Below are 27405 nucleotides of genomic sequence, written 5' to 3' on the forward strand. Positions count from 1 at the left end.
TTATAGAGGTTAGGTTTATATAGTCGTTTTTCCCACTAGGCCGAATCGTACCCTAGTTCGGATCCTGTTCGGATGTATGTAGGAACGGGTGCTGAGCCGTTACAGTGTGTTGCACGAGTCCGTGAGGTAGGTTACTATTAGTAATGTTTACCATAATCTAAAGATTTATGAAATTTATTCTAAGCTATAATAACTATAATATATAGATGATATAAGATTTATATACTTTACCTCCTAAGTGGTAGATTTTCTTTTCTCTATCTTTGGATATATAAACTACTTATATGATCTTAATATTAAGATATAGAGTAGAATGTGTTAGCTAATATAATATATAATTATATAGATGCGCGTGCTTCCGCATACATCCGCATGTATTCTCTCTCCAGCGCTAGCCGACCGTACTAATGCCGACCCCTGCTTACGACGTGGTCGTTCAACCTTCCCCCCTCTTCCTCGCTTGCCTACGGGTTAGCTCGAGCAATGAACTATTATTTATCTCTACTTCATCTTTACTCCTTAAATCTAATACTAAACATAATATACTTCTCTTGCACAAGCTAGAACAGCTACATGTAAACCTGCAGCTCGGTTAGCAAGCTTCATCGTCGTCTATATAGCCTTTCGCTGTTATGCACGAACCATCGTTTGACTATGCAGAATCACAAAAGATGCGTTGTCGAGAAGCCCAGACCGCTTTGCTCCGCGTACTAGTGATTTAGCTCCAGCTCTAGCCTTGCTTAGCCTGCAACATTTTATGCAGGGTCAATGCTTCCCCTTTCTGCACTAATCAACCTCAGATGAGAAATTGACTTTTTTTTATCATCTGTCAATAACTTAGACGAAACACGTGAGTTTTGTTGCCTACCTTCCACTCTTAGTTCCTTTTTACACTTGTCTTCGAATTCGACGAAATGGGGCTCGAGGCACTCGAGGTGTCTCCGCCGACTTCAGACAATGCTGATACGCCCGCGGAATATTGGAAGACCCAAGACCCGTACATCTTCAAACCAGCAGAGTGGTTCTTTAAAGAAATTGCTAGTGGAAATACAAAACGGCCTCATTCAATTTCATGCGAAGAGGTAGATCAGCAAGTCAATGGCACACCGCTTCCAGTCTCGAGCCATGGAAGAATCTTTCGTTTCAATGACCAGTTGGGTTTCCTGCTGATCCAATTCATGCGTCCACAAGTCTGGCGTATCAGGTTTCATAGCACAAATACAACGCCCTCGGACTTTTCCGACTATAACACGAGAACCATCGTCCAGGATACACTTACAAAGACTATTGAGATTTTAGACCTTGCCGAGGGCTTGTCCTGGCATGTCGAACTCGTACAGCCGAACGATGAATACTACGTTTTACAATCAGTCCTCGGCTCTGAATCAGTAGACGACCCGTCTCGCAAGGTTATTGTCCAGCTGTGGATTGAGCGGAAACCAATCAACATCACCGCAGTCAGAGCAATCAGAACCACCAGTGTTCTGACGCAGCTACCAACCTTGTCATCAATTTCAAATGCCAAGCCTGAGCATATGAAAAAGTTGACAATCAACACACCTCCAGACTCACAAGTTGCTGTCATCTGGCGAACCAAAAATGATCCACTACAATGGCTAGATAATGCAACTGTTCTGGCAGTTGAAAAGCCGCTGAGCGCAAGATATGCGGGCTTCGGTGAGCAAGGCGGGCGCAGGCTGTTCAAAGACAACGTCTGCATGAACTACTTTAGTGAGTCTTGCCACCGTCAGTACGTTGCTCGGTGGCCTAACAGTTTCTTTGAGATTTTGACAACATGCGATACTTCAACGTCTATGGAAAAGATCGCAAGGATGGGCCGTATTCAGATAGTGAGCCTTTGTATCATTCTGAGCCATACTGGATCGAAATGAATGCACACCCTGGTACACAATCTCAGTTAGCCACATTTGTGGACAACTATTCCGATGTCAAGCTAGACCTTGGCCGCGTTGATACTACGCAGCTCCGTATCGCAACTAGATTCAATAGCTTCCAAAGCATTTTCATCGCTGGTGACGATGTTGCACAAGTGATTCGCCTGTACACGTCGCTCATTGGCAGGCCCCAGCTGAATCCGCGCTTCGTTCTGGGAAATCATCAAGGATGTTATGGCTATGACACGCGAAAAAAGGTAGAGAATACAGTCAACCAGTATAGGAAGTACCAAATCCCACTGGACGGAATGCACATCGACGTCGACATTCAGCGCCTATACCGAACCTTCAGTATCAACACAGACGAAGGTCATTTTCCACAGCCCGAGGAAATGTTCAGTCGGCTCCGGAAGCAGGGAGTCAAATGCAGTACAAATATCACACCTGTCATTAGTCTCCTTTCTGACCCTAAAAATCCCTACTCAGTTCTTGATGAGGGCTTAAAGAATAAATACTTTGTCATGGATCGCCGTGATGTCGATCCGTCGGCGAGCTCCTATGACAAGCAGATATCTCTCAACTTTGGGGCCGGAAACAGATACTTTAAGAACCCCAACAACTTTGATGACCTACCAAAGTACGAGACCAGAGGTGATTACCAATTTGAGAATCTTTTCAATCAGGATCCCCCAGTCCCATTCAGAGGGGGCGTCGATTATGGAGATGGTAGGGGAGCTCCGGGCTACTATCCTAACTTGAACAATCAAGAAGTCAGGGAGTGGTGGGGCAGGCAATACACGTACCTTTTCCAGACAGGCCTTGAGTTTGTTTGGCAAGACATGACATCGCCGTGCATGGCTGAAGCATTTGGCGACATGAAATCGTAAGTGAACCTCTCAAACTATCTATGCATTATTTGGGCACGATGGCTGATAGCCTTGGAAGTTGGCCATTTCGTCTACTTCTGGATTCGGACGGCTGGAGTGGAGACCCTAAGGCTGCTGAAAAGAAAAAGGCCATTGAGATTTGGTCTCTATACAGCTACAATCTCCATAAAGCTACATTCCATGGTTTGCAGGAGCTTGAGAGTCGTAGGGGTAAACGCAATTTCATCATCGGCCGTGGCAGCTTTGCCGGTGCTCAACGCTTTGCGGGACTCTGGACCGGCGACAACGCTTCTACCTGGGAATTTTTGGATATTTCTGTGACACAGGTGCTTGCACTCGGACTCGCTGGTATGACTATCGCCGGAGCGGATGTCGGTGGTTTCGAACCCCTACACGATGGCGAGTCTTGGGCCGACCCTGAACTTCTAATTCGATGGTACTGCGCATACAGCTTGCTACCGTGGTTTCGAAACCATTACAGTGGCAAGGGGGGCAAGAAACGTTTCCAAGAACCTTATGCCTACGCTGAACTGCAGAATTCGCCTGACTGGAGGTTTGTCCCTGAAAAAGACCGCAATACATATTACTCTGTCTTGCCAATTTGCCGCTACGTAATTCAGCTGAGGTACAGTCTGCTTCAGCTACTGTATGATGCCATGTTTGAACACATGATCAACGGTTTGCCGATTGCGCGAGCCATGATCATTACCGATCCATTGGACTCATCACTCTATGATGCAAACCAGTGGTATACGCGGAGTCAGTATCTGGTCCGCAATGATCTTCTTGTCGCTCCAGCTCTTTGTAAGGAATGTCAGCGAACGATACGAAAATTATATCTACCTGCTCCGGATTACTGGTATCCTGTGAACCTACGCCCAGGAACACAACTATATCTGAATGGTATTCTTGCTGAACCTTTGGCTCCCTGGGTCCGTGGTGGTACGTATGTCGATTTCGACTGTCACATCTCTCCAGATGAGAAACAGCTACCTTATGCTACACCAATGTACATCCGCGAGGGTGGCATTATACCGCAAATGGCAGCGGGTAACTGGGTACCGGATCGCACTCGGGACGACAAAGATGCTCCGCCAAATCCACTGACGATCAATATTTACCCCGGCAAGGATAACAGCTACGACATGTATCTCGACGATGGGGTATCACGAGAGAGCGCCCCGTGTAATGTCTACCTCTCTGCACTACCAAATGAAGCTAAGGGAGAGGTCGTGACGAAACTGGCCAACGCATATGGAGACCATGAGGCGAATAGCATATTCCGGCACGTAAAATTCGATCAAACAACCCTGAGTGAATTTGGTAGCGACCAAATGAGAGACATACGGCGAATAAGAGTTTCAACACCGTTCTCGAAGTATGGAGATGACCTGGTCGAGCGGGACATTGGCCGAGAGTATCGCATTGTGGTATGGCATGCCTCAAGGTGGCCTGCAGTGGAAATGAACCTGGACGAAGTCAAAGTAAATATCGAGGGAAATGTTGAGGTCCGCTGGGAAATGGATAAAGCGCTGCGTGCAACTGTGGCATGGGTTCCCGTCTCTGCTACTGCGGACGTGACGATAGACGTTAGCTGTCCAGCCTAGAAGAGGATTGGTATTTCGATCGCAAGTCTGAAAACATGAAAATCAGATTCAAATCTCTTCAAACCCAAACTCAATCGAATCGAGGTAAAAACCATCCAACTTGGACCAGATTGCAATGCCTAGATCTCTTTGTATGTTTCGTCATTTTAATACCTGATTCCGGCAGGTTGGGGTGTGACCTGCCATTCTTTTCTGAGAAAGATAATCTGATATAGTATACCCCAAAAAGGTTATAAAACGAATTGAGGTCATACTTAGCCTGAGATACGGTTGGGTAAGGCTCGCAAACAGCGAGGCCGCAATGTACCGTTTCGCACTGTGGAACCGCTGCATGCAGGCACATAGCGGAGTCTTTCAAATGAAAAACAAGAAAAGGATGGGGCGGAAAATAGAAGTTTCCAGTTTCCGGACATCAATATGTAAATTTGGAAGGGATGAGGAGGCACGAACATGATAAGCTTCACGACGACCCCAGCCAATGACCGCTATCGAACCCCAGAACTGGAAGAATAGCGGATGGGGTAGATATGACAAGCGCAATCCTGCCCGCGTTGTGGATAGCTTTGCACGACAACACCACAGAAAGCCAATGCACGGTTCGTAAGGACCTAAACGACCATTCCAACTACGGCGCCCGATGGACTCAATCCCTAGGCGATTCCGGCTTCGGCAATACCATAAAGGCTGTTGACTTCGTGGGTGAAAGATCAATTCCCAATGCAGATATCAATTGATGGGTTGCTATCTGGCGGGTTTATCCAGATCTAAGATCTCGACGGTAGCGCCAGTGAGAGCTACTGCATCAACTTTTGGACGCCAGCCAAAATCAAGTTTGCGGACAAGACCCAGTCGACATTCACCATCCACAACAAGCTTATCGATCGGAAAACCGCGCCGAACAGAGAAGTCCTGCATTGGATGCGATCTGGCGAGAGGACTGGCATCATCGGATTCACCTACATAGCAATGACCGATGGGAGCGGGGTTATCGAGATGATGAAGACGGAATATACATCGGATCTATGTCCCGGCGGGCTGCCCAACGGTGCCTGTGCCACCTTTGCAACAACTCATTCCTGGGCCATGCATGTTTTATGGAGCAGACGCTCAACCATCCTCAGCAGCGTCCCCGCGGATTTTATGCTGAATCTGACTCGCTTTATTGCCGAGAGAGATGGTCGCCGTCTCGCAGTCTCAGAATCAAGTGCTGGTTGAACTACTGAGCAACAGCTTGGTGCAAACGACGCTGCCTCTTCCTAAGGCGCCCTACCGCTTTGCCAAGCCATTAAGAGGTGCCAGCGCCTTGAGGCAGAGCATCTTGCTGGCGTGCGCCGGACCTAAGGAGTAGGGCAGTAAGTGGGTGAATCTAGGGAAGACTGACTTTGACCATGCCGGCAACGCCAACTTTGTGACGGCAGACTTCGACCTCGAGCTCGAAGCGGAACAAGATGCATCGGTGCTCGTGGGCGACGTGATGGGCTGGGGCCACGATCAAGTCGTGGTTGTGAAGCCGACACTCGACGACAGGACCACCGTAGCCACTTACGGCCAGAAGATTGGAAGCCCTGACATCTTATGTGTGGGGCTACACCAATGCGACATGGCTTTGGCCAGTGACTTCGTAGGCCCTTTGCTTGCTGCGCTCGCCCCGTCGCATCCCGGGTCACTCAAGCCGACGGGCCAGGGCCAGGGCCTGCTCCAGATTTCGCGCCGTAAGAACGGAAAGCGGCATCTCATTTCCTTCCATACGCACGCGGCCAGCGTAGACGTGTGTGACCCTCTTTGCAATTGTGCCGGATTTGAGGTCGATGCGCTGGGGTCGCGCAGCCTGGAGCACTTTTTCAGCATCAAATGGATGCCAGTACGAGTGCTTGAGTAAGCGCGTGCGGTGCTAGAGGTCTTCAGCTGGTATAGCGTGCTGGGGGTGCTTGTGTTCACTTGCTCGTACATTGAAGACGGAGGCATCAGCGAGTGGACATTGCATGGCCAGTTTCCACATCTCGGTCAGACGTCCATAGGCGCTGGGCTGGGGTGCTATGGTGACTGGGGCCATGGATTTGTAACCTTGGCACAGGAGAAAGAGTGGACCGACGCGAACACATTCAGGTCAGTGGGAAAAGACAATTTGAGCCTAGGATGGTGGGAGATGGTGTGGGAGGATTGTAGTAGACAAAGTGTGCGAGGATGGGATGTCGGGAGGCAGCCGCTGCGATAGCTAGACTGTCAGCGTTAAGCGACTACTGCTATAGGCTCTATCTCAAGGAATGTTTCAGTACAATGCACTCCTTGCTCGTAATAACAAGTCACATGTCTTTAGACTACCCCTCTCTGTTCACATGTCTGATAGTTAGCACTGATACAAGTTCAATGCCTCGGATTTTACCCAGGTATAATATCTCGGAGTATACCTGCATGTGAATGCTGATCCTACTGACATTATTGTAAGACAAGCTTCCCCGCAAATTCGTCCCGTCGCCATGCAAGGGGCAGCAGCAGGGATTAACAACTCCACGAACCACAGCTGGTACATGTGACCACAACTTCAAATATTTGTGACTACTGCCTTCCCTATCTAGTTGACGTCTCCGGTGTTTCCCCGCATCTTCTCGTCACAAATCAGGGAAAGTGGTACAGATTATAACAATAGTCATACTTGAGGCCGGAGTTCAATGGCAAGAAGCATGTGCAAGTTGGAATTGAGTAGAGAGCTACTACTCCGAAACGAAATATAAATTCATCGATAAATCGCCTTTCAAAAATCAACTACAATTCTCACCTCGCAGCCAAAAGCAACCAACATCAGCCAACATGCACTACCAGTCTACTCTCTCTATCCTCCTCGTCCTAGCAACTTCCATCTCCGCCCAAACCCGCTGTGACCCTGTCGCCTCCGCTATCCCAACTTGCGGCGTCAGTCCCCAATTCCGTCTCCCTCTAGCTTTCAGAACTGACATCTCTTATAGGTTCCGTGCATTCAATCCGCCGCGTCATCCGTTGGTTGTGGCGGAACTGATTATTCGTGCCGATGCACTAATTCTGCTGCTATTCAAAACGGTGCGCTTGGGTGCGTAGTAGGCAATTGTGGAATTGCGACGGCGCTGCAGGTACAAGCTAGCGCAAGTGCGGTTTGTGCTTGTGTTACTGGAGCTGCAAGGATCTAATCGGCAGGTATATCTGTATGCTCAAGGGTCTGAGAGACGAGAGTGTACTAACTGACGCCATTGAATCGCTGGAGCAAATTGGAAATCATCACAGTGTACCTAGCTTGTAATTCGAATCCCCTTGCTTCATCACACTTGTTACCATTCCAAATGTTGGGGTGGCATTGAAACCGACCTCTGGATTGATTCCAAACCTTTACCTCTGCTTTTGCCTGTTCATTATGGTTGGCTATGTCTTTCCCATACTGTGTGAATATTCCCAAATATTGAGAAGCCTGCCATTGTACTACACTACCAGAGATACCCTTGCTGAGTCTCTTGGTACAACTAGTATCGGCCTGTTTTCTGGTTGAAATAAGGCGAACTCAAGCTAGGGCCTATGACTATTACGTGCTTGACTTGAAGCTTTTCTAAACCAATACATCCGGAGAGCTATCTATACCTCCACTCATCTGCCATCAGCGCCTTTCTTGACATCTAAAACTAGGTTAGTGGACTGCACCAATGTAAACCGCGCATGACGAAGAGGTGGGCAACATACAGTTTCGAAGGTTCCAAACTTTACACATGATCTTACATTTATCCTACAGTTGCACTTTAATACGCATATTAACTCACAATGGGATGGAACTAGACACTACGGTTATCAGAACGAGAAGGTTGGAGAAGGTGCTCCATTATAGGCTCAGCTACTCATAATATTCTACATTTTTACTTCATAGGCCATATTGTGGAATAGTTCAAAATCTCCAATAGTAAAGGTTTACAGAGTATACTCGGACACCGTCAATTGTGCTACTCTGCGTGGCTGACATGAGTTATATATGTCAAAAAAAGTAATTTCAGAAAGAAGAGTATTGATTGATTGGTAGAGATGGGGGAAAGAGCAAGGCAACACAGATATTGACACCTTCTCAAAGTATGGTATCACTTTGATTCACTTATGTCAGCTGCAAAAGCTCAAGGACTGAGTATTTCCGACTGTCGAGAAGGTGACATATTGTTCGTGCGCAGCGGATACATACATCAATATGAGGTCATATCACCCCAGCGGAGAAAGGAGCTTCATGAGGTGCAATAGAGAGAGAAGCCCGAAAATACCGGTTTGAGGCCTTCGAAAGAGCTCCTGGAATCCCTTTGAAAATACCAGGGTCGCTGCAGTTGCGGGCGGTACGAGATCTTTTGAAAAATGGCCCTGCATGGCGCAGCAATGGCATCTGCATGAGAAATTGCTAGTAGGCTGGTGAATGCCTATTGGACAACTGCTTGACTTGGAGGACTTGAGCACTATCTGTGACGAGTTGGGAAGATACATTGTTCATTTCGGGTGAGCCTTTGACCGTAAGTCGTATGGTCTCTCTGGCTTATCTAGATTCGGGTTGACTTACTTTCAACATAGGTACCAGGCGGAGTTGCAAGCCCTCCCAATGCTCTTGCATTTTTCTAGTGATGCAAAAAGAGCCCCCGGATTACGTGATATGCATAGACAAGATAATATAACAATCCATGGCAGATTGCCAAATTCAATGGATGCATAAGTGCAAGCTCGAGCCATCACTCACATTCCAATAAAATGTATTTGAGTGCAATCCGGTTTCGCTGTTTGCGCCAGAACGGACAACAGAGGGGGCAGTGTTTAGACTGCTCGCAAATGATCGCACGGCCGAACACTGGTTTCAGCGGCCCTCGCTTCAGCGAACGTCTGACGAATGATTCGGGATGCTCTGCATACTTGCCGTACCTCGGAAGCTCCCTGATGGAGACATTTTGCTAAAGCGAAACCGGAAGCGAATTGACTGAATAGCTAATTATCATGAAATCAGATGCTCCTTCAGTGTGTGACTAGATTCACCCATTCACACCCACCATCTTTCGTAGTTCACTTCCACACAATAACCATGATCACATAAGAAGAAGCCCTCACTTCGTCGAATCCGTTTTGCAATTGGGTTCTCAAAGGCGATGTGTGCACCGCAATGTCCTTGGAGCTGGTAAGGAGCAAGGATATCCCAATGGTATGCAAATTGGCAACAATAGACTGCATGTTCATCAATATGGAACACTCATCTCCGGGCCCACACCATCGCGCAGCTCATACTTGCACGCACTTACGTCGGAGTCTCACCGATTATACGTACGCCCTCCAAGTAGCCTGGACACATCAGTCAAATACTGGATGCGGGTGCAGCGGCTGTCGTCATTCCACATGTCGATACAGTTGATTAGGAAGAGCCTCGTGCGCGCAGCAAACTAGTACCTCCACTTACGTACCCAGCTGCTACCCAATTGCGAGCATATACGCTGTCCTTAGATTCCCATGACTCTTGGGCAATACTAATTAGTAATCATAAACTGATCCCAGACTTTATAGCCTGGGTGCATACTGCTTACTATCAGTAAGCGGGTAGGGCTGGAGTGGCTGGCTTGGCATGGGTGAAGTGGCCGACTTGGCTCGGTTCTGACATCCGATACTATCGTGAAAACCCCTGTTCTCCTAGGCAACACTGCTTAGTCACAATAGCATTTCTCCGCACCCCGCAATCTGAACCTTGACAACCCCGTAAAAGTAAGACATCTTTATTAATCTACACTCCTTCCAAGACCGCCCAGGACCATCGTCCTGCCTCGTATCACTACATCCAAGCCTTTAACATTTACTCCTTTGAGATGTTTAAGAATAGAACATCACTACACTTTGTTTGCAATTGTCTCTTGTCTAACCTATAACAGCAGGCTTTTAAATGTCCTCTATGCCAAATAGAATGCGTTCCTAGCTCGAAGAGAACTATACTGTTAGAGCTCTTTGATAGATAATACACTTGACAGTTGTAAAGATGGGCATCGTTGGATCGTTTATCCTTATTGTGGGAATTTATGGGGCCAAATGATGCTACCTGCCTAGGCAGAATAGGGTGGCATACATCGTGTATAGAATTCAGCTGCTTACTGTGGAGAAGGCGCATGTCGGTGTATGATGCCACATGAGGAGAATGGCCACTTTCACTTTGATCTTCCACCATGCACTGGGTGCACAACACTCCCCTTCCGTAGTCAATGAAGGCAGATGACCTGGTTCCGTCTTATGAGCCAACATAGAAGAAAGCAACGGAGAAACAAGTATATAAAGGCATCCGTTTCTCCAAGTATTTTCATCACTGCCACTTCAATCTAAAACCCGCTCTACTCCCATCACCATACATCTTACGCTTATAAAGTATCTTCGCTCAATCTCTTGATCTTTTCAAAATGCGTTTTACCGCCGCCACCTTTGTTCTTGTAACTGCTGTCCTCCCGCATGCCTCTGCGTGGACCGTATGGGTAAACTGGAAATCCCAATGCGGAGGCAACTCTTATCGAGTGGATGGAACTGGCAGCACTTCTTGCCAGTTGACCAATGTTCCAGCCGATCAGAAAAAGCCTATATCTCTTACTCTTACCAATGGCCGCAATTGTGTTGGTTATATGTATGGAGACCGAAACTGTGGCACACAAGTATGTAGTTACCTTCTCTCTACTTTTTGGGGATTTTTATCCCAAGATGATAATACATCCAGCGGTAGTACAATACTAATCAGGCAACTGTGGCATCTAGGTCGGAGGAGCGGTTGGTAATAGCGGCACAGTATGCTCAGCTGACGTGGATTTCCAGTCCTGGAGGGTCGTCTGCTCATAAACTCGACACAGACACTTCAGACGTTGGGCTCTATGGGAGGATTTCAATAGCAGAGAAGATACAAGCGGCTTTTCTTTTTTCTTTAAGCTTTTCAACAAAGCTGAGTCCTTGTCTCACTACTATCAGTGAATCCTAGCTATAGCGAAGTAAAGTGGATTTCTAGAACGTTGACTCTTTCGCCTATTCGCAGTGAAGTACAGACATCACAACACTGAAAAGTGTCCTAGAATGATGATCACAGAGAAAATAGCACCATGGAAAATGACAATTACAATCGTCGTCGTGGGAGCAATAAACCAAAATCGAAAGTGCAGTTCGGTAGACTTAACTCAAGTACTGATACCATCCCTTCTTCCTGTCGCAGATCCATAGGCCCTAGCTTTAGTGAATAAATAAAGGGCTGACCATATTCAGCTGGTATGTTTGAAATGCCTCCATATTGAAAACTTCTATAACATAATCTCAGCATTAACTATAACGCTCTCCTGCATATGATAAGTAACAGAGTCTCTCTAGCTTATATTGAATAATGTTCGAAGAGGAAACATATTTTTGTCGCATTCTTAATGGAGTGATTGTGAGAGTTATGGAACTAAGCCCAGCCTTTAGCTCTAATAGTATACCTTCTCCAAAGAGCACTTAGATGACACGCTTAGAAGATGAAAAGTAATATAGTTACTATGTAAATGAGTCAAACTAGATATACATCTCTAGCTCAAGGTAATTACGAGAACAAATACAGTTCTGTACCAGGCGTTGCATTTGAAGAAGCAATGCAATGATGACGATGGGAGATCCGAAGAACACGATATTATATCATGGTATGTAAAGGAAATGGACAGCAGCCTTCTACAAAAATGATGTGTGAGCTGGCACTAGATTCTCGCAGCCTTGTCATGCAGATACGAGTAGGAAACGTCTAACCCTTACGCACACGCTAGATCGGAGAATGTATACACAGCGTTTGTACGCGGCTCATCCATATTGCCAGTCCATACAATGCGCGCAACAGGGAGAGCGTGTAGTTCACAGAATGGCCCGGTGACCCCGTAGCTGGCGCAGGTACCCAGGCTGCGGCAGAAATTTCGGCAGAGATTGGGATCAAATGGGGCGCCGCTCGCCATGCGAATATTGCGTTGGGGTATTACGGTGAGTATTCTGGGGCTCACGACATTGCAGAGAACGGGCGGAGGCGTGGGTGTCTCGATGGGCGTTGGAGTTTCAATTGGCGTTGGAGTTTCAATTGGCGTGGGTGTCTCAATTGGCGTGGGTGTCTCAATTGGCGTGGGTGTCTCAATTGGCGTGGGTGTCTCGATGGGCGTGGGAGTTTCAATTGGAATCAGAGTCTCGATGGGAGTAGGAGTCTCGATCGGTGTCGGCGTCTCGATCGGTGTCGGCGTCTCGATGGGCGTGGGAGTTTCAATTGGAATTGGATTCTCGATGGGAGTAGGAGTCTCAATAGGCGTCGGAGTCTCGATCGGTGTCGGAGTCTCCATTGGTGTTGGGGAGTCAATTGGCGTGGGTGTCTCAATTGGTGTCGGACTCTCAACTGGGGCTGGACTGCTGACTGGTGCATACAACTGAAGAGACGTGGATGTGTCGGTGGAAATTGAGTAGACAGCTAAGGATGGGTAAGGGGTCGGTGATGCAGAGGGCGTACTACTGGTCGCATTGCTATAAGAGTAGCCCAAGCTTGCTGGTGTGGAGGAGGTAGATTGTAGAGACTCGCTACAAGGTATTGAGGTTCGAGAAGTGACGACAGGTGCAGGGGCACCAAAAGAGAGACGAAAAGTAGTGCAGATTGCAACTAACCGAATGAGTGAAATTGGCATTTTGAATATTAGAATTAGTGGCTTATTTAGATTAGGATCATCAACGGAATGTAAAGACTGTAAAAATGCTCGAAAGCATGAGGTTGGAGAGGAGGAAAGAATGGGCGTGATGGCTAATTATAACTGTCAACAAAGATAGTATGCAACCAAGATAACATGAGGAGGGGTCCTAAACATCCGTGCGTTGGGCGTTTACAATAAATGCTGTTAGTCTGGCTCGCAAGCAGACGGAGCGGCCGATGGTCATTACTAGTGCACAGGATGGAATTCGCTTGGAGTTGCTTCTTGCTACGCGATTCTGCCAAACCTATCCAGATATCATCCACCTCGCATCTATTTCTAATAAAACCAAGCTCTTTGTGGATTAAACCAACTAACTGTTTACTCGAGAAGTACAGTTTTCTCAAAAAGAGGATTATATGCTGCTACGTTTAATTGTACATCGCATGTTCGAGACAATAGGTACTGAGTTCGTTCCAAAGAAGGCGGACTAGCGCAAGCGCCACCAGATGTGGCTGCATTCTAGATCTCAGGGGTTTTGTGGGCAGGTCCCTAGGCATAAGCCCCTAGCAATCCACTGCTCTTTAATGAGTTAATTCGATTGAATATTCGCCGGGCGAATGATCTCAACCAAAAGCCACGTTCCTTGGTACATCGTTTGGCCAATTGAGCGAAGGTTTCATCTTCACTTTCGATGTTGTGGCCCTTGTCAGTCTTTCTTTGTGATTTTGATCCAGATCAATAGATATTCGTTGAATCCAGTCACTTGAATCGCAAAAGATCGCAAAGTTATGATCAAGGCTGCATCTGGTGGTGAGGAAAGGCCTTGGAGAAGGTGACGACCTGATGTAAGTCGTAATGAACGAAAACAATCATAGCCCAGTCGATTTTGATGGAATGTTAGGTGATCAGAGCATTTCATATTATCAAAAAAAATACATATGCCATCACTTTCTCCCGCTGCTGCTATGCATTGAAGGCCGAAGGCACTGCCACAATGTGGCGACGCAAGGCTGAACAAGCGCAAAAATGGACTTATCTCTTTGCATCGCTACTTCAAGACAATGAGCGACCATGCGCATGATTTTCAAACACTCAGAGTTGTTGAATAGTATACAAAAGGCTGGTAGGTGTAAAATAGATGTACATCGCACTTAAACAGTATCAACACAATCAGCCCATTCACACTCAGTAGCGTCTGAGCGAGGGAAAGTACAATGATTAATCAGCACAATATAATTACTCAAACCCCATTTACATTGTTAAAATATTCTCAAAATCTATTTCATTTACAAAGAGATACTACCAGAGAAAAATCAAAATCCTCGCACCTACCTCAACATTCCCTTCTACCCAGCCAAACCCATCCCAACCATATACGCGCGATAATCTGCCTCGCATTCCGCACCCAACCCCTCACTCCTCACTTCCACTTCCTCATCTTCGCCCTCATCTCCGCCCATCAGCAAGTCTTCAAGTTTCGGCACCGGCACCGGCAGCATCTTTTTCCCCTCTTGCTTAAAATGCGCGCGCGCTTTGCTTTTCTTTAGTATGAACTTGTCGCCTGAGCGCTCAAACAGGCGTTCTTCGACATTGTACATTTCCCACATGGGAGTTGGCGGGCGGAGGATGATGATAGGGATATTAGGGTCGTTGAAGCTATGGAGGAGGAAACTGACGCGGAGGGGTTTGGGGACTTGACAGATGTGTTTCTTTGATTTTTTGTTGTGGGTGAGACAGGGGAGGTGTGTGGTATTCTTGGGTGTTGGGGTAGGTTGAGCGCTGTTGCGCTTTAGCAACATTTTTTTGATGGATTGCATGGTGAGATGATTTTGATTGCTTGTTTGAAGTGTGTAGTGAGTGTCCAGGACTTCAGAGTTGGGGCTTATATGGGAAAACAAACGAGGATTGATCTGCCGATGTGTATGGATAGAGTGGGCGTTGTGAATTGAGACATGTGGTGATTGGCTCACAATGTCTGATGAAAATGACGTTGGTATGGGATCTGAGAATGTTGGTCGTCAATACATAGGGATGAAATTGGTTTTGTACAGTCATTGTAGGAAAGGTAGAGATGAGAAAATGGAGTACTGGTTTTGAGGAAATCACAGATGATTCGATCCGACAAGCTGCCTGGAGTAAGTGGAAAGATTTTGCAGGATAAGCTTTCATTATGTGCCGTCTATCGTCTTCTTCACCTCTGTTTCTATCCTTTGACATGCGACATGCTGGCTTTGTTACATGACAACAATCCTGGTCAAAGCAAACCATTTCTTCATTTCCAAGGCCTATGCAGCTTCCGTTATTCGTGCACACCTGTTTGGTTATGCGCGTTCTTCAGTCCGCTACAGCCAGTACAGTTGGAGCAGCTGAACCTGTCAGCCTCCTGTTCTAAACTGCTGAGACACATAGTTCTCGCCCTGCGGCGTAGTTTGAACTCACCCTGTACAGTCAGTACAACCTGTACAATTCCGACAATCCGTACAATTTTCGCAGTCAGTGCAGTTGCGAGACGAGGTGCAATCTGTTTTGCTGTCAAAAGACCTGTTTGGGCACGCAAGCGATATGCTTCAGACGATCCAAGGAGATATGTGAACTCAATACGATGAAGTCGATGAAACGAATCTATCCGTGAATATGTGTGACATGAAGCATGTATGAATACTAGGAGGTGACTTGCCTCTACAATCTGTACAGTTCTGACCTAATGTGTACAAGACGTGGGATCAGCTTTCGGTCTGGGAGTATAACAATCATTTGCTTCACCTACAGTCCTTGCACCCGGTGCAATTCGTGTTATTGCGGTTTCCAGTATCTGTTTGTGACGCCGTATCCGAACCAACTGATGATGTGTTGTTACCCATTGCAAAAGATCTGTTATGGAAAATCCTTGATCAATGTAAGGGAAGACTGAGTGCTAAGAGAAACATTACTGTAAAACAACAGTACAGTTATATGTGAAAAACTCAGCTTCCCAGTAATGGTTTCTCATTGTCATTCTGGATGATAGAGGTGTGATATGCAGGTGCGACGTCATGTCTGACTGGTGGAGGATTCAAGAGGGGTAGCACATTGCGATAAGGAATCGGTTGGATGACACAGATACCAGATCTGTTATGCGATCTCAAGATGGCAAAGCATTGCCTCCAAGCCGTATTAGAAAGGCTGATCGAAGGAGTGATAGCTAGATAGTTTGTTTTGATGCGAATGCCTGCGGAAACCCGATGCGCCAATCAAGTTCATGATATTGCTGTCAAGGATAGATAGTAAGTAAGATGGCGATGGTAGATTCTAGTGCACCTTGGATGTCTTGGTGATCCATTCTATCCTCGCGATTGACATTCATGTCGACCTTCATCAGCTAAAGTCGATGTAGTCTTCGTGGATCATGAGCTTGGTGAAGGCTCCACAACAGCGGTAGCATCGTATACTTCTCAGACTCATTATCCTTGGGTTTGTGGGAAAGGCGCTATTGAGTCCTCGGAGTTCCAGATTGAGCAAGTTCAAAAGCGGAAGTGATGCGAACCCTTAAGATTACTGACTCGTAAAGGACCGTAAAGGTGCTCATAAGCGGTGTAGGATACGGCAGCCAAGATATCGTATAATGTCAGAATCTAACACAAGGTACATATACACAGCGGAGAAGAAACGCGGTGTAAGTAATGCACAAAGAGATATCGGTAGGTTAGTAATAAGTCTATTGACCATGATTAAGTCATGCGCGTGCCGCTTGTGATTGCCGGAAAAACCGCCGACCCCACCCTCTTTGAGCAACACGAGATTATTGGCCCAGATGTACGTCGGGTCGGCGTTTGGTTGAATACAAGCAGCGGCGAGAATCCATTTATTTATTAAGTAATGTTATTCCCGGATTTCGCCATTGATGTGAGTCTTCTAGACGTAAAGTTGCGCCCTCATCTTCATCTTTGGCCCTGGAACGTCAACTCCAATGGTCAAGAACCATGACGACTCGACGCACCGACGACGCAGAAATGGGCAATGAGGCAGCGAATCCTGCCAACGCCAATGCCGATATCGAACAAGCTTTGCCCCAAGAAGAAGCTGAGCCTCCAAGTGCACACCAGCCATCTGAAAAGCCTAACTTGCCTGCTCTTACACGAGTGCTGTCACGCCGATCTGCAGTATCATTTGACCCCGGTCCGGCTCCCGATGGTGGTGTTAAAGCCTGGATCCAAGTGTTCTGCACCCATCTGACTATCTTGACGACTTTCGGCTTCTTCACTTCATTTGGCGTATACCAGACCTACTACGAAAAGACGCTTGGCATCGAGCCGTCGACAATATCATGGATTGGTTCCCTACAGGTCTTTCTCCTCTTCTTCCTCGGTACTTTTACTGGTCGCGCCACTGATGCTGGTCTCTTTCGCCCTGTCTATATCGCTGGAAGTTGTTTCCAGTTGCTCGGTATCTTCACTTTGGCGCAGTGTAAGAGCGCATGGCAGATTTTCCTCTCCCAAGGTGTCTGCCTGGGCATCGCAAACGGCTTACAATTCTGTCCTTCCATGGCTCTGGTCTCCACGTACTTTGTCAAACGCCGCGCCTTTGCACTTGGATTCACAGCACTGGGCTCTTGTACTGGTGGTGTTATCTTCCCAATCATTGTGCAGCAATGCCTGCCTAGCATGGGCTTCGCATGGACCATCCGCATCATCGGCTTCATCATGCTCGTTGTGAACATTACGACGATTGCCCTATATCGTACGCGACTTCCGCCGAGGAAAAGTGGTCCACTGGTTGACTGGGCAAGTTTCAGAGAGTTGCCCTATACTCTGTATTGCACCGCGGCTTTCTTCAGTTTTTGGGGCTTGTACTTTTCCTTCTTCTACATCGGGAGCTACGCGCGCAACGTCCTGGGGGTCAGCTATCAACAAAGTATCAATTTGCTCCTTGTGCAGGTTGCCATGGGATTTCTCTTTCGGATACTACCCACGTACTATGCCGATAAGATTGGGGGACTAAATGTACTGATTCCTTTTGCCTTTCTCTGTGGCATCATGATGCTGGCATGGATCGGAATCAAGTCGATTGGCACATTGTATGTCTTTGCAGCTATATATGGCAGCGGAAGTGCCGTCATTCAGGCATTGTGGCCTGCTGTCATTGGAAAACTGAGCCGCGAGATGGATCTGAAGAAAACGGGTGTGCGAATGGGCATGGCTTTTACCATTGTGAGCATGTCGAGTCTGACAGGTCCGCCGCTAGCCGGTGCACTCATCCAGATGAACAACGGCGACTATACATATGCAAACGTTTGGGCAGCCATGTCGTTCTTCGTTGGGGGTAGTTTGCTTGTGGCTACGAGGATATCTCTTGTGGGCTGGGACTGGAAGGCAAAAGTATAATCGAAGCAGCTGCCAATGACATTTACTTTTGGCGTTACGTGGGGTTGTCTCACCCTCCATATCCCTTCTTCATTCCGATTTGCCTGTAAGAACGTTATCACAACGGGATCGTAGTATAATAACCATGTTGATTGGATTGTCGCATCGATCTGGTGCTGAACGGGCGCTAAACCAGATACGTCAACCAGGCTACTTGCATAATTCAGTACCTCAGCATTCAGGTACGATAGACGTGCCTTTACCTTGACCCTTCTTGTCTCTTACACAATGACGCGTCGCAACACAAGCTGTCATATTCCATCCGACAGTCGCAATGGCGCTGAGAGTCTCCCGCGGTGGTCGCGGTCGTGGACGTGGCAGAAGACGCGGTAGAGGAAAGACACAGCTGGTACGTGATGTTGGTGCAGACGCCTAGAAAGCCGCTCATTGTTTTCATAGTGGGAATGGGAATCATACAAACCGGGTCCAGAGATTTATGACCAGTTATGGCGTATCCGTAAAGAACCTGCTGTAGTTACCGCACAACCATCCGACGACTGCCCGATACCACACGCACAAACGCGAATCCTTGATCGCCGACAGACCGAGGGCGCGGTAGTAAGAAATTACTACGTCGTTCAAATCACACGTACTGGCGACGGTGAGGAACAGAAAGTCACAGAATATGTAGACCTTAGTTGCATATTACACTACGTCTCTTCCGCCGAACTGGAACGATTTGAAAATGAGCAGTTTAGACTCGAGGCTGAGGCTGAGGCTCTTGCAGTACAGTCAGAAATTGACGAGCTGGCGCGTCGGCAGCTGGAAAAGAATGCAAGGGGGGCCAAGACCACTGGAGTAGGAAGCCGGATGCTCAGTGGACTAGGGTTACCTTCAGATGTACCAATGCGGGCAAGAGGCAGACTTCCAGGGAGACGCGGCAGAGGGAGAGGTAGAGGGAGAGGGCTGACTATGCGTCACGATGATTTGGGTGAGCAACTTGGCGATTCTACTGTGTTTCTGGACCAAGTAGCCCAGGATATATCTCCAGTAATTCCAGAAACCGATGATGAAGAGGACCAAGATTCGGACGCACGAACCCAACCGTCGCCAGGTTTGATGCGCTCGGCATTTTTTGCCAATAGCGCTCTGCTACTGTCACCTGTTACAAGGAGACTTTCCATTCCCATCACCTACGACACCCAAGACGATGAAGCAGAGGATTTACCTACACCCATTGCGCAACAAGGCCACGGACTAGACGAAAACCAGCATCGTATCAAAAGACTGAGACTCTCAAACCCAGACTCGGATCACGATACATCAGCACTGTCACCTCCACAAATACCTGCGGAAGCATTCTCGGCAGCCCTCTTCTCCGACCGCTCTTCTGCCGTAGACGCAAACTCGAGTCCCGTTGTCATCGAGAATACCGCACCAATACCACCCAGCGATCTACCCGCACTAGGATCGCCCATGTTTGGATCCGACTCCGACTCCGACTCCGACTCCTCGATTCCCGCATATGCGCCGCCAGCCTCCGCTAACCCCACACGCTCATCTCCATCTGTACACAAAGACGGGCTTAACAGCGACACTATACACATGACTATGGATGCTACCATGGACGGCGAGCCCAGCAAGGCAGATGGCCAGAATGATGAAGCCGCAGACGAATACGTGGTCGAAGCGATTGAAGAGCATTATCAGGATGGGGATAAGACGTATTATTTGGTTAAGTGGGAGGGGTATGAGGATAGTCGGGATTGGTTGGCAGAAGAGGATTTGCAGGGTGCGAGGGAGGTTGTTGCTGAGTATCATGCTAAAATCAGGCGGAGGGAGGAGAAGAAGCCTGTGGCTAGGAAAGGCATGTTTTTTAAATAGATGGATTGGATTCATGGGGAGGTATCTTGGGTAGCAATATTGGTCTGGATATGTAGGGTGAGGTAAATGTTGGATAGCTGAGATTATCTTAATCCGGAATTATGCTAGATTCTGCACTCTTGCTGTGTTGTTTCTGAAAGGCATAACACGAATTGACGTACTGACTACACATGTATACAGTTGGGGCGATGGCGTGGTATCACAGGCCAAGATGACGGCTGCGGTAAACGCGAGGCCCGAGCTTTACCCGTCAGGCACAGGCCGAGGTAGCATGTCACTCATGCCCCGGAGCCCCCATGCATCAACAACACACCATGTAAACGCACCCTCCTGCTCTGCAACGACAAACGACGCGCCCATCGTCGTTCCTTTAATACACTCATCGCGCACAATCACATACAACAATCAACCATGGCACCCTCACCCCCCTTCGCCTACCCCTTCGCCGCCTCGCCCGACATAATCCGGTCGCACCAAAAAGACGCCTACTTCTCCGGCGTCCTCCTCGAGCACCTCTCCTCCCTGCTCCGCAAACTCTACGGCGCGCGCACCGCGCACACATATCTCTCTGAAACACGCGTTCTCGGCGAGCTGCTCTACCTCGGTCTCACGACGCTAATTGGCAACCGCACGTTGGGCGAAGAATACACCGATATTGTGCAGGTGGAAAGCGAAACAGGCCGCTTACCCGCGCTAGGGAGAAGAGCAGGATATATTGTCGCGTGTATACTAGGGCCATATGTGCTAGGGAGGGCGTTGCCGGCGTTCAGGCGCAGAATACGTGCGAAGCTTGAGGCGAATTTGCGGTGGTATGCGCGACAGCAGGCGCGGGCGCAGATGGTTGCGCAAGAGAAAGGCGAGAAGTTGCAAGTAAGGAGGCCGCTGGGGATGCGGGTGCAGAATTACATACTGCAGAACCTGGATACGATCACATCGCCGTCGCCGGTGTATGCAGTGTCGCTTGCGACGTTTTACTTTTCGGGCAGCTACTATCATCTGTCGAAGCGGTTGTGGGGGCTCAGATATATTTTCACACGGCAGGTGACTGAGGGGGATAATCGGGCTGGGTACGAAGTGCTGGGTGTGCTGCTGGTGCTACAGATGGCGGTGCAGGCGTATCTGCATTTGCACAATACGGTTACAGCGTCGTCTACGGCAGCAGCGGCGGCGGGTGGGAGCGGTCATCCGCATGGCACGTCGGCGATTGTGGGTGGAGGCGCAGAAGTGTCGCTGGATCCGAATGCGTACAGCGTCAACAATGCGCTCCTGTTCGATGCTGCTACGCCGGCTGTGCCCACGGCTGCGGCGTCGGACGTGCAAAAGTGGACGCACACGCCGCCGACGGATAAGCCGCGGTACGAACTTGGGGACGAGGAGACAATGGAGTGGATTGGAGGAGGGAACAGGAAGTGCACGCTGTGCTTGGAGGAAATGAAGGATCCGAGTGTGACTACGTGTGGCCATGTCTTTTGCTGGACATGCATTGGCGACTGGGCGAGGGAAAAGCCAGAATGCCCGCTGTGCAGACAGGCGTGTTTGGTGCAGCACGTACTGCCGCTGCGGGGATGATGGACCAAATGTACAATGGGTTGCTTGACGATGACGATGACGATGATGTTATACATGGTACATTTACATATAATACACTACAATACCTTTTCGGCCTCGTCAATCAGACGCTCGACCTTGAAAGCACTGTCGCCTCTGGTGAACATGTCGAGCAGCTCGCTCCTTCCCTTTCCCTCGTCCGTCTGGACATAGAACTTTTGCATGCACATGATGAGCCACCTGGCGTCGTCGAGACTGACGCCGCGCTTCTCGACGACCAGGCCCTGGCCGAGGACAAGGTTGTGGCTGTCGGCCAGCTCCTGGTGGAAGGTGACGGTGGTGTGGGGACTGGCGAACTCGCCGCGCAGCTTGAACTCGGCGAGCGTGGTGAACATGAGGGTTGTTGTGTGGTCGTGGGGGTGGGCAAACTGCAGGTAGTGTAGCTCGACGGCCTGCTGCGTCTTGCCCTGGGCGTCGGGGGCGGCGTCAGGGTCTGCAGGTATCTCGCGGGGGATGGGGAGGACGAAGGAGGGATGCTGCTTCGCGCTGCGGAGGAGGTTGGAGAAGGTGCTTGCTGGGACGGCAAAGTGGATGCCCTGTGGGTTGTTTGCATGGCGCATGCGCCAGAGGGCTTCTATCTCCTCTCGCGTGTTTTCTTGGATTTTGTCGACGGCGAGGAAGGAATTGAGCGTCTGGACGCCTGGGGGCGGGGCGGTAGGGGAGCCAGCTCCAGCGCGGGGTGGTGGGGGAGGGGGCGACGATGGCTGTGGGCTGTCTGGCATTGATTGTGGAGGGGTATTTGGTGTTTGTCGCTGCTGCTGCTGCTTGTGTTGTGGTGGAGGGGTCAGAGGTCCCGTCGCACCAGGCACAATGGCCTGCTTCCTCAATTCCTCTATCCGGTCCTTGTACTGCTCTTTCAGCTCATCGAGGTCACGGAGACCCTTTTCACGGGCCTTCGACTCGAGCTTGTCACGGTACTTTGCCAGGACCCGCTCCTGGGTGTCGTGGGTGACGAGAAAGCGCACATCCTGCACACGTGCCCAGCGACGTTGTGTGGCGCGGGGGCTGGCGAGGGGCTGGCGCAGGGCGTGGCGCAGCGGGGGGAAGCGCATGGCCATGGTGTCGCGACCAGAAGACGGGTCAGGGAGCACTGGTGGGCGTGGTGGTCAAGTTTAAAATAAAATAATGTTTTTTTCGCAATAGCAAGCCTCGAGTAACCAAGGCCCAAGACTCGATGACGGCAGACTGGCGGCGGAAAGACGGGGGTTCTGATTGGTGGGCGGATGCAGGGCGTGCATCGCAGGCCCTTGGGATGCATGGATGGCCTCCAAACCAAGAGGAGGCCAGGGCCGTGTCCAAACTGTTTCACCACCTGGGCGTTCCTGCATGGCTGCATGACCGTTTGCCCTCCCCCGCCCGGCCTGCACTTAGTGCTCGAGACCAGAGAGAGACTACAGGGTCAGCCATCGTCGTGGTCACACCCAGACGTCGCCCGCCCTGCCGTGCCTCTGCTAGCATCGCAGCCCTGGCCACGACGACAAGTCACGGTCGCAGCCCTGAGCCGGCCCCTCTAATCATCCCAATAGCGCTATACCCCATATTCCTCCCGGCGCCAGAGGAATGCGCCCGCGCATCACCACAACCTCCTCGCCGCCATGGGCGCTGTCCACAGCAAAGCCGACGATGCAGCCGCCCTGTATCTGCGCGACCAGACCAGATGTATGCCTTTGTCTTCTTCTCTTCTCTGCTCGTCTTGTCACCAAAACCAGGCTCCAGCTAACCGCCCGCAGTCTCGGTGGCTTCGCTCAACATCACCAATGGCCGCAACCGCACGCTGCTGAACGTTGCCCCCAATGCCTTCCCCGCCACGCGCTACACTGCGCGGCGCGACTTTGGCGACGACAGTGTAATCGAGTACATCCAGGTACGCCTCCCCCTGCCTGACCACCACCACCATCACCATCTCTCCACTAACTCCCCCTCTCCCCACAGGACCCAGAGGCAGTCCCCTCCAGCGACAGCCCCCCAGCCTTGCTCCTTCGCCTGACCAACGACGAAGAGCTCACCTTCAACTTCACCTTTGTCCTCCGCCAGCACCTAGCCGTGCCCAGCATATACAATGTCAACACTAATTCCGCAATCACCCCCTCGGGCCTCGTCGACACAAACATCAACGGCCTGACTTTTCTCTTCGCCTCGAGCTCAAAGGACCTTGACAACCTCGTCACGCGCGAGTTCCACGCAAACCCAAACCTCCACAAGAACCCCCAGGTGGAGCTTGTCGGTGACTACTCAACGAGCGGGCATGCCTCCGTCCAGTTCCAGTGGTCGTGGAAGTGGACCCCTCCAAAGCCCTTAGAATCCCGCGGCGGGGGCTGGCGCACCAGCTGCAGTGTCTGTATACACCCGCTCCTCCTCGCGCCTACAAAAACTGACATTTTCCAAGTTTGTCGAATACGATCAGCGAGCACACCGACTCGAGACACTAGCAAACTTTTCCTTTTGGGTCCAAAGTACTACAATTTTCCCCCGACCTTGCGCGTACGAGCATCCGCTGACGACTACAGACACGTCACGCCAGGTCCAAAGCCCCAAGTCGCCCACCCCGCGCATGGAACTTGCTGTTCCGCCCCGCCTTCGTGTACCCTCTGCCCAATCCATAGAGTCTCGAGTCAGCGACTCGGCTGGCGAAGATAAAGAATGGGAGGCCCCTCCCCCGAGATCGCCCATTTGCGAGCCCATACCAGAGCACAGTCTGGGTTTGGTACCCAGCCAGGCGACTACAGCATCGAGTGGAAATGTGCCCGTCAAGCTCGATGTTTCTCGCCCAGGTGAGGACCTCAGCCAAACCGATGATGGACCGCTATTCCGTGCCACAATGAAGTCGCTCGAGCAAAAGACTGGCAACATGCGCACGAGGTGGAAAAAGGTCCTGAAGCGCGCAGAGGCCGCCATGGAAGCCCAGGTTGGGTGCAACAATGCCATGTCGGATCTCATGGATGCACTTCGAGAGGCCTCATCGTCCAACGCCAACGCTGTCCAGCCTGCCATTGATCATTACTTTGACAAGATTGCAAAGGAAATCTTGGTGTATGAAAAATCAAATGCTACTAATATCCAGAAGCTCATTATTGATCCCATCTACAAACTTTACAACATTGATATCAAGCAGGCCGAGACGAAGCGCAAGGATTTTGAGGAGGAGAGCAAAGACTACTACCAATACCTCGGCCGCTATCTTGGTCAGCGACAAGATACTTTGAAGGAGAAGAAGCGCGCCGAGACCGACTCCAAATACCTCGCAAAGAGACGCAATTTCGAGTTGAAGCGCTTCGATTATTCTTCATTCATGCAAGATTTACATGGCGGCAGGAAAGACCAAGAAGTTCTTTCCCACCTGACCCGATACGCCGACGCGCAGGCCAAGCGCTACCTTGAGACCGCCAAGAAGATTGAGACGATGCTGCCCCATCTCGAGGCGTTGACTTGTGAAGTTAAAGAGGCAGACAAGGAATTCCAGATTCAGAGGACCGAAAGAGAAGAAAAAAGACGCGCCCTCGAAACAATCAAGAAGACTTTTGACGATGTACCAAACCAGTCAATCACATCACCAGCAGCGTCCACTGCAACTGTGTCGAGGTCAATATCAAGATCCGAACCGGAATCTCTGCCTGGTCGAAAGAGCAGTATCGCTCCTGTATTTCAGAGTACAATGGCCTCTCCCATGGCCTCTGCATCTACGAGTATTCCTTCGTCTATAGCACTACCACAAAGCCCAGAGGCCAGCAAGACCAGTTTGGCAATGAACACAACACAGCCGGACAAGTTCAAGGGAATCAGAGATCTGGAAGAAAAGGACCTCGCTGCCATGGTCGAGGCCGGCTCGGGCACAGGCCGTAAACAGGGTCTCCTTTGGGCTCTCAGCAGACCTGGGAGCCATGTAGATCCAAAGGGTTTGAACAAACAAGCCTGGCATAAGTGAGTCTCCGTGCATCGTGTTACCACAAAGTCGAAATCATACTGATATGCCCAGGTTCTGGATTGTCCTTGATCAAGGCAAGCTTTCAGAATATACAAACTGGAAGCAGAGCTTAGAACTGCACATGGATCCTATTGATCTTCGGATGGCCTCAGTGCGCGAAGCACGTAATGCTGACCGTCGGTTTTGCTTCGAAGTCATAACTCCGCAGTACACAAGAGTGTATCAGGCTACCAATGAAGATGACATGAAGTCTTGGATCAACGCTGTCAACAACGCTTTGCAAACAGCTGTCGAGTCTGCGGGGCAATCTGATAGGCCGTCGACTGATTCGTTGCCTGGGCAAACCCACCGAGATATTGCATCAGTACTCACTGGCAAGAGTCCTTCCATGTCGAGCCACCGCAACAATTACAGCTCCAAGGCCCCTGCTCGACATGCCACAGTCGGGGATCGGCCTGGCGGCTATCGCCGAGATGAGGCGCCTGGGGACGATGGAAAGTTGCTGAAGCAAGTGCGCGACGCAGATGCCAGCAATAGAGTGTGTGCGGACTGTGGCACCGAGATCAAGGTCGACTGGGTGTCTATCAACCTCGGTATTGTCATCTGCATCGAGTGCAGCGGCATTCATCGGTCGTTAGGCACACATATCACAAAGGTGCGCTCCTTGACACTGGACGTCACTTCTTTCACTCCCGATATCATCGAGATACTCCTCAAAGTTGGTAACCGCATCAGCAACTCCGTCTGGGAAGCCAAGCTAGATCCTGGCAAGAAACCTGGGCCAATGTCAACGCGCGAGCAGAGACTTCATTTTATCACATCAAAGTACGCAGAGCGAGCGTTTGTAGCGCCAATATCGCCAAGCATGTCACACTATGCGAATCCAGAGGAGACGCTACTAGCGTCTGTTAAGAAGAACGACATCCAGAATGTGCTCTATGCACTGGCATTGCGGGCCAACCCTAATGCGCGTGATCGCTCACGAGGCACTCATGTTGTATTTCTAGCACTTGCAGCAGCGGACCCAGCATCACCATCGGCCTCGGCATCACCAGCGACCTCACCGGGCATACCTCCACGGCCGGGCACAGCACAAGCCTCACGGAAAGCTTTCCCTGTGGCAGAATTACTGTTGCAAAATGGCTCAGAGTTGCCCATGACGCCCGCTCCTATCCCGCTGGGTCACTCAGCACGAGCATACCTTGACTTCAAGGCGGACCAGCGTGCAGGCAAGCTCCCTGCGCCCATGGCAAACAATCAGGCGTCTTCTAGTGCAGAAAAGATCCCGCCTCTACCACCAATTCAAGCCGGGAATGGTAGCTCACCATCGGAGAGAGCGCGAGAACGAGAGGCGCGAATGCAGAAGCGGGTATCTGCAGGTGGAAGGTTGGTCAAGAGTCCAAACCTGGATGCAGCCGAAGGTAAGCGCGGCTTACAAGGATAGCCGATGCTCATGTATTTGTGATCTTCTAGTGTATACCTTCCCTGGGTGGCGTGCGGTTTTGTGCGATGGGCGTCGACCGGCTAAGGTGCGAGTACGGATAGACGCAGAGAAACGACGGAGGCCATTTAGCGATATTGGATTGGGCGTGTT

General features: G+C 49.8%; 12 protein-coding genes across 12 annotated transcripts; 9 read left to right on the top strand and 3 right to left on the bottom strand.

The window, feature by feature from the left end:
* Positions 1 to 914: 914 nt before the first annotated feature.
* Positions 915 to 4389, top strand: COCVIDRAFT_99086 (glycoside hydrolase family 31 protein; the record flags this gene model as incomplete). The annotated part of the gene is made up of 3 exons (XM_014701246.1): positions 915 to 1731; positions 1785 to 2778; positions 2841 to 4389. 3 exons carry the CDS (start codon positions 915 to 917, stop codon positions 4387 to 4389), a joined length of 3360 nt encoding a protein of 1119 aa, XP_014556732.1.
* A 1285-nt stretch (positions 4390 to 5674) lies between these two features.
* On the bottom strand, positions 5675 to 6354 carry COCVIDRAFT_15856 (hypothetical protein; the record flags this gene model as incomplete). Its single annotated transcript, XM_014701218.1, has 2 exons — positions 5675 to 5726; positions 5936 to 6354. 2 exons carry the CDS (start codon positions 6352 to 6354, stop codon positions 5675 to 5677), a joined length of 471 nt encoding a protein of 156 aa, XP_014556704.1.
* A 915-nt stretch (positions 6355 to 7269) lies between these two features.
* COCVIDRAFT_62287 (hypothetical protein) lies at positions 7270 to 7520 on the top strand (the record flags this gene model as incomplete). Its single annotated transcript, XM_014701247.1, has 2 exons — positions 7270 to 7299; positions 7353 to 7520. Coding segments are annotated over 2 exons (198 nt in total), but the record flags the coding sequence as incomplete, so codon positions are not given.
* A 3276-nt stretch (positions 7521 to 10796) lies between these two features.
* COCVIDRAFT_99024 (hypothetical protein) lies at positions 10797 to 11223 on the top strand (the record flags this gene model as incomplete). Its single annotated transcript, XM_014701248.1, has 2 exons — positions 10797 to 11042; positions 11143 to 11223. The coding sequence occupies 2 exons, from the start codon at positions 10797 to 10799 to the stop codon at positions 11221 to 11223; spliced, it is 327 nt and encodes a 108-aa protein (XP_014556734.1).
* A 1106-nt stretch (positions 11224 to 12329) lies between these two features.
* On the top strand, positions 12330 to 12836 carry COCVIDRAFT_99006 (hypothetical protein; the record flags this gene model as incomplete). The annotated part of the gene is made up of 1 exon (XM_014701249.1): positions 12330 to 12836. A coding segment is annotated over one exon (507 nt), but the record flags the coding sequence as incomplete, so codon positions are not given.
* Positions 12837 to 13907: 1071 nt separating this feature from the next.
* On the top strand, positions 13908 to 14072 carry COCVIDRAFT_99092 (hypothetical protein; the record flags this gene model as incomplete). The annotated part of the gene is made up of 1 exon (XM_014701250.1): positions 13908 to 14072. A coding segment is annotated over one exon (165 nt), but the record flags the coding sequence as incomplete, so codon positions are not given.
* A 332-nt stretch (positions 14073 to 14404) lies between these two features.
* Positions 14405 to 14857, bottom strand: COCVIDRAFT_99028 (hypothetical protein; the record flags this gene model as incomplete). Its single annotated transcript, XM_014701251.1, has 1 exon — positions 14405 to 14857. The coding sequence occupies one exon, from the start codon at positions 14855 to 14857 to the stop codon at positions 14405 to 14407; it is 453 nt and encodes a 150-aa protein (XP_014556737.1).
* A 2160-nt stretch (positions 14858 to 17017) lies between these two features.
* On the top strand, positions 17018 to 18418 carry COCVIDRAFT_98863 (hypothetical protein; the record flags this gene model as incomplete). Its single annotated transcript, XM_014701252.1, has 1 exon — positions 17018 to 18418. One exon carries the CDS (start codon positions 17018 to 17020, stop codon positions 18416 to 18418), a length of 1401 nt encoding a protein of 466 aa, XP_014556738.1.
* A 313-nt stretch (positions 18419 to 18731) lies between these two features.
* On the top strand, positions 18732 to 20281 carry COCVIDRAFT_99012 (hypothetical protein; the record flags this gene model as incomplete). Its single annotated transcript, XM_014701253.1, has 2 exons — positions 18732 to 18806; positions 18857 to 20281. 2 exons carry the CDS (start codon positions 18732 to 18734, stop codon positions 20279 to 20281), a joined length of 1500 nt encoding a protein of 499 aa, XP_014556739.1.
* A 411-nt stretch (positions 20282 to 20692) lies between these two features.
* COCVIDRAFT_99056 (hypothetical protein) lies at positions 20693 to 21850 on the top strand (the record flags this gene model as incomplete). The annotated part of the gene is made up of 1 exon (XM_014701254.1): positions 20693 to 21850. The coding sequence occupies one exon, from the start codon at positions 20693 to 20695 to the stop codon at positions 21848 to 21850; it is 1158 nt and encodes a 385-aa protein (XP_014556740.1).
* Positions 21851 to 21927: 77 nt separating this feature from the next.
* Positions 21928 to 22947, bottom strand: COCVIDRAFT_37654 (hypothetical protein; the record flags this gene model as incomplete). Its single annotated transcript, XM_014701255.1, has 1 exon — positions 21928 to 22947. The coding sequence occupies one exon, from the start codon at positions 22945 to 22947 to the stop codon at positions 21928 to 21930; it is 1020 nt and encodes a 339-aa protein (XP_014556741.1).
* A 537-nt stretch (positions 22948 to 23484) lies between these two features.
* On the top strand, positions 23485 to 27255 carry COCVIDRAFT_98871 (hypothetical protein; the record flags this gene model as incomplete). Its single annotated transcript, XM_014701256.1, has 6 exons — positions 23485 to 23548; positions 23620 to 23753; positions 23822 to 24223; positions 24276 to 24342; positions 24397 to 25807; positions 25863 to 27255. 6 exons carry the CDS (start codon positions 23485 to 23487, stop codon positions 27253 to 27255), a joined length of 3471 nt encoding a protein of 1156 aa, XP_014556742.1.
* Between the last annotated feature and the right edge of the window lie 150 nt (positions 27256 to 27405).

This window comes from Bipolaris victoriae (assembly GCF_000527765.1).
Source record: "Bipolaris victoriae FI3 unplaced genomic scaffold scaffold_41, whole genome shotgun sequence".
NCBI lineage: Eukaryota > Fungi > Ascomycota > Dothideomycetes > Pleosporales > Pleosporaceae > Bipolaris > Bipolaris victoriae.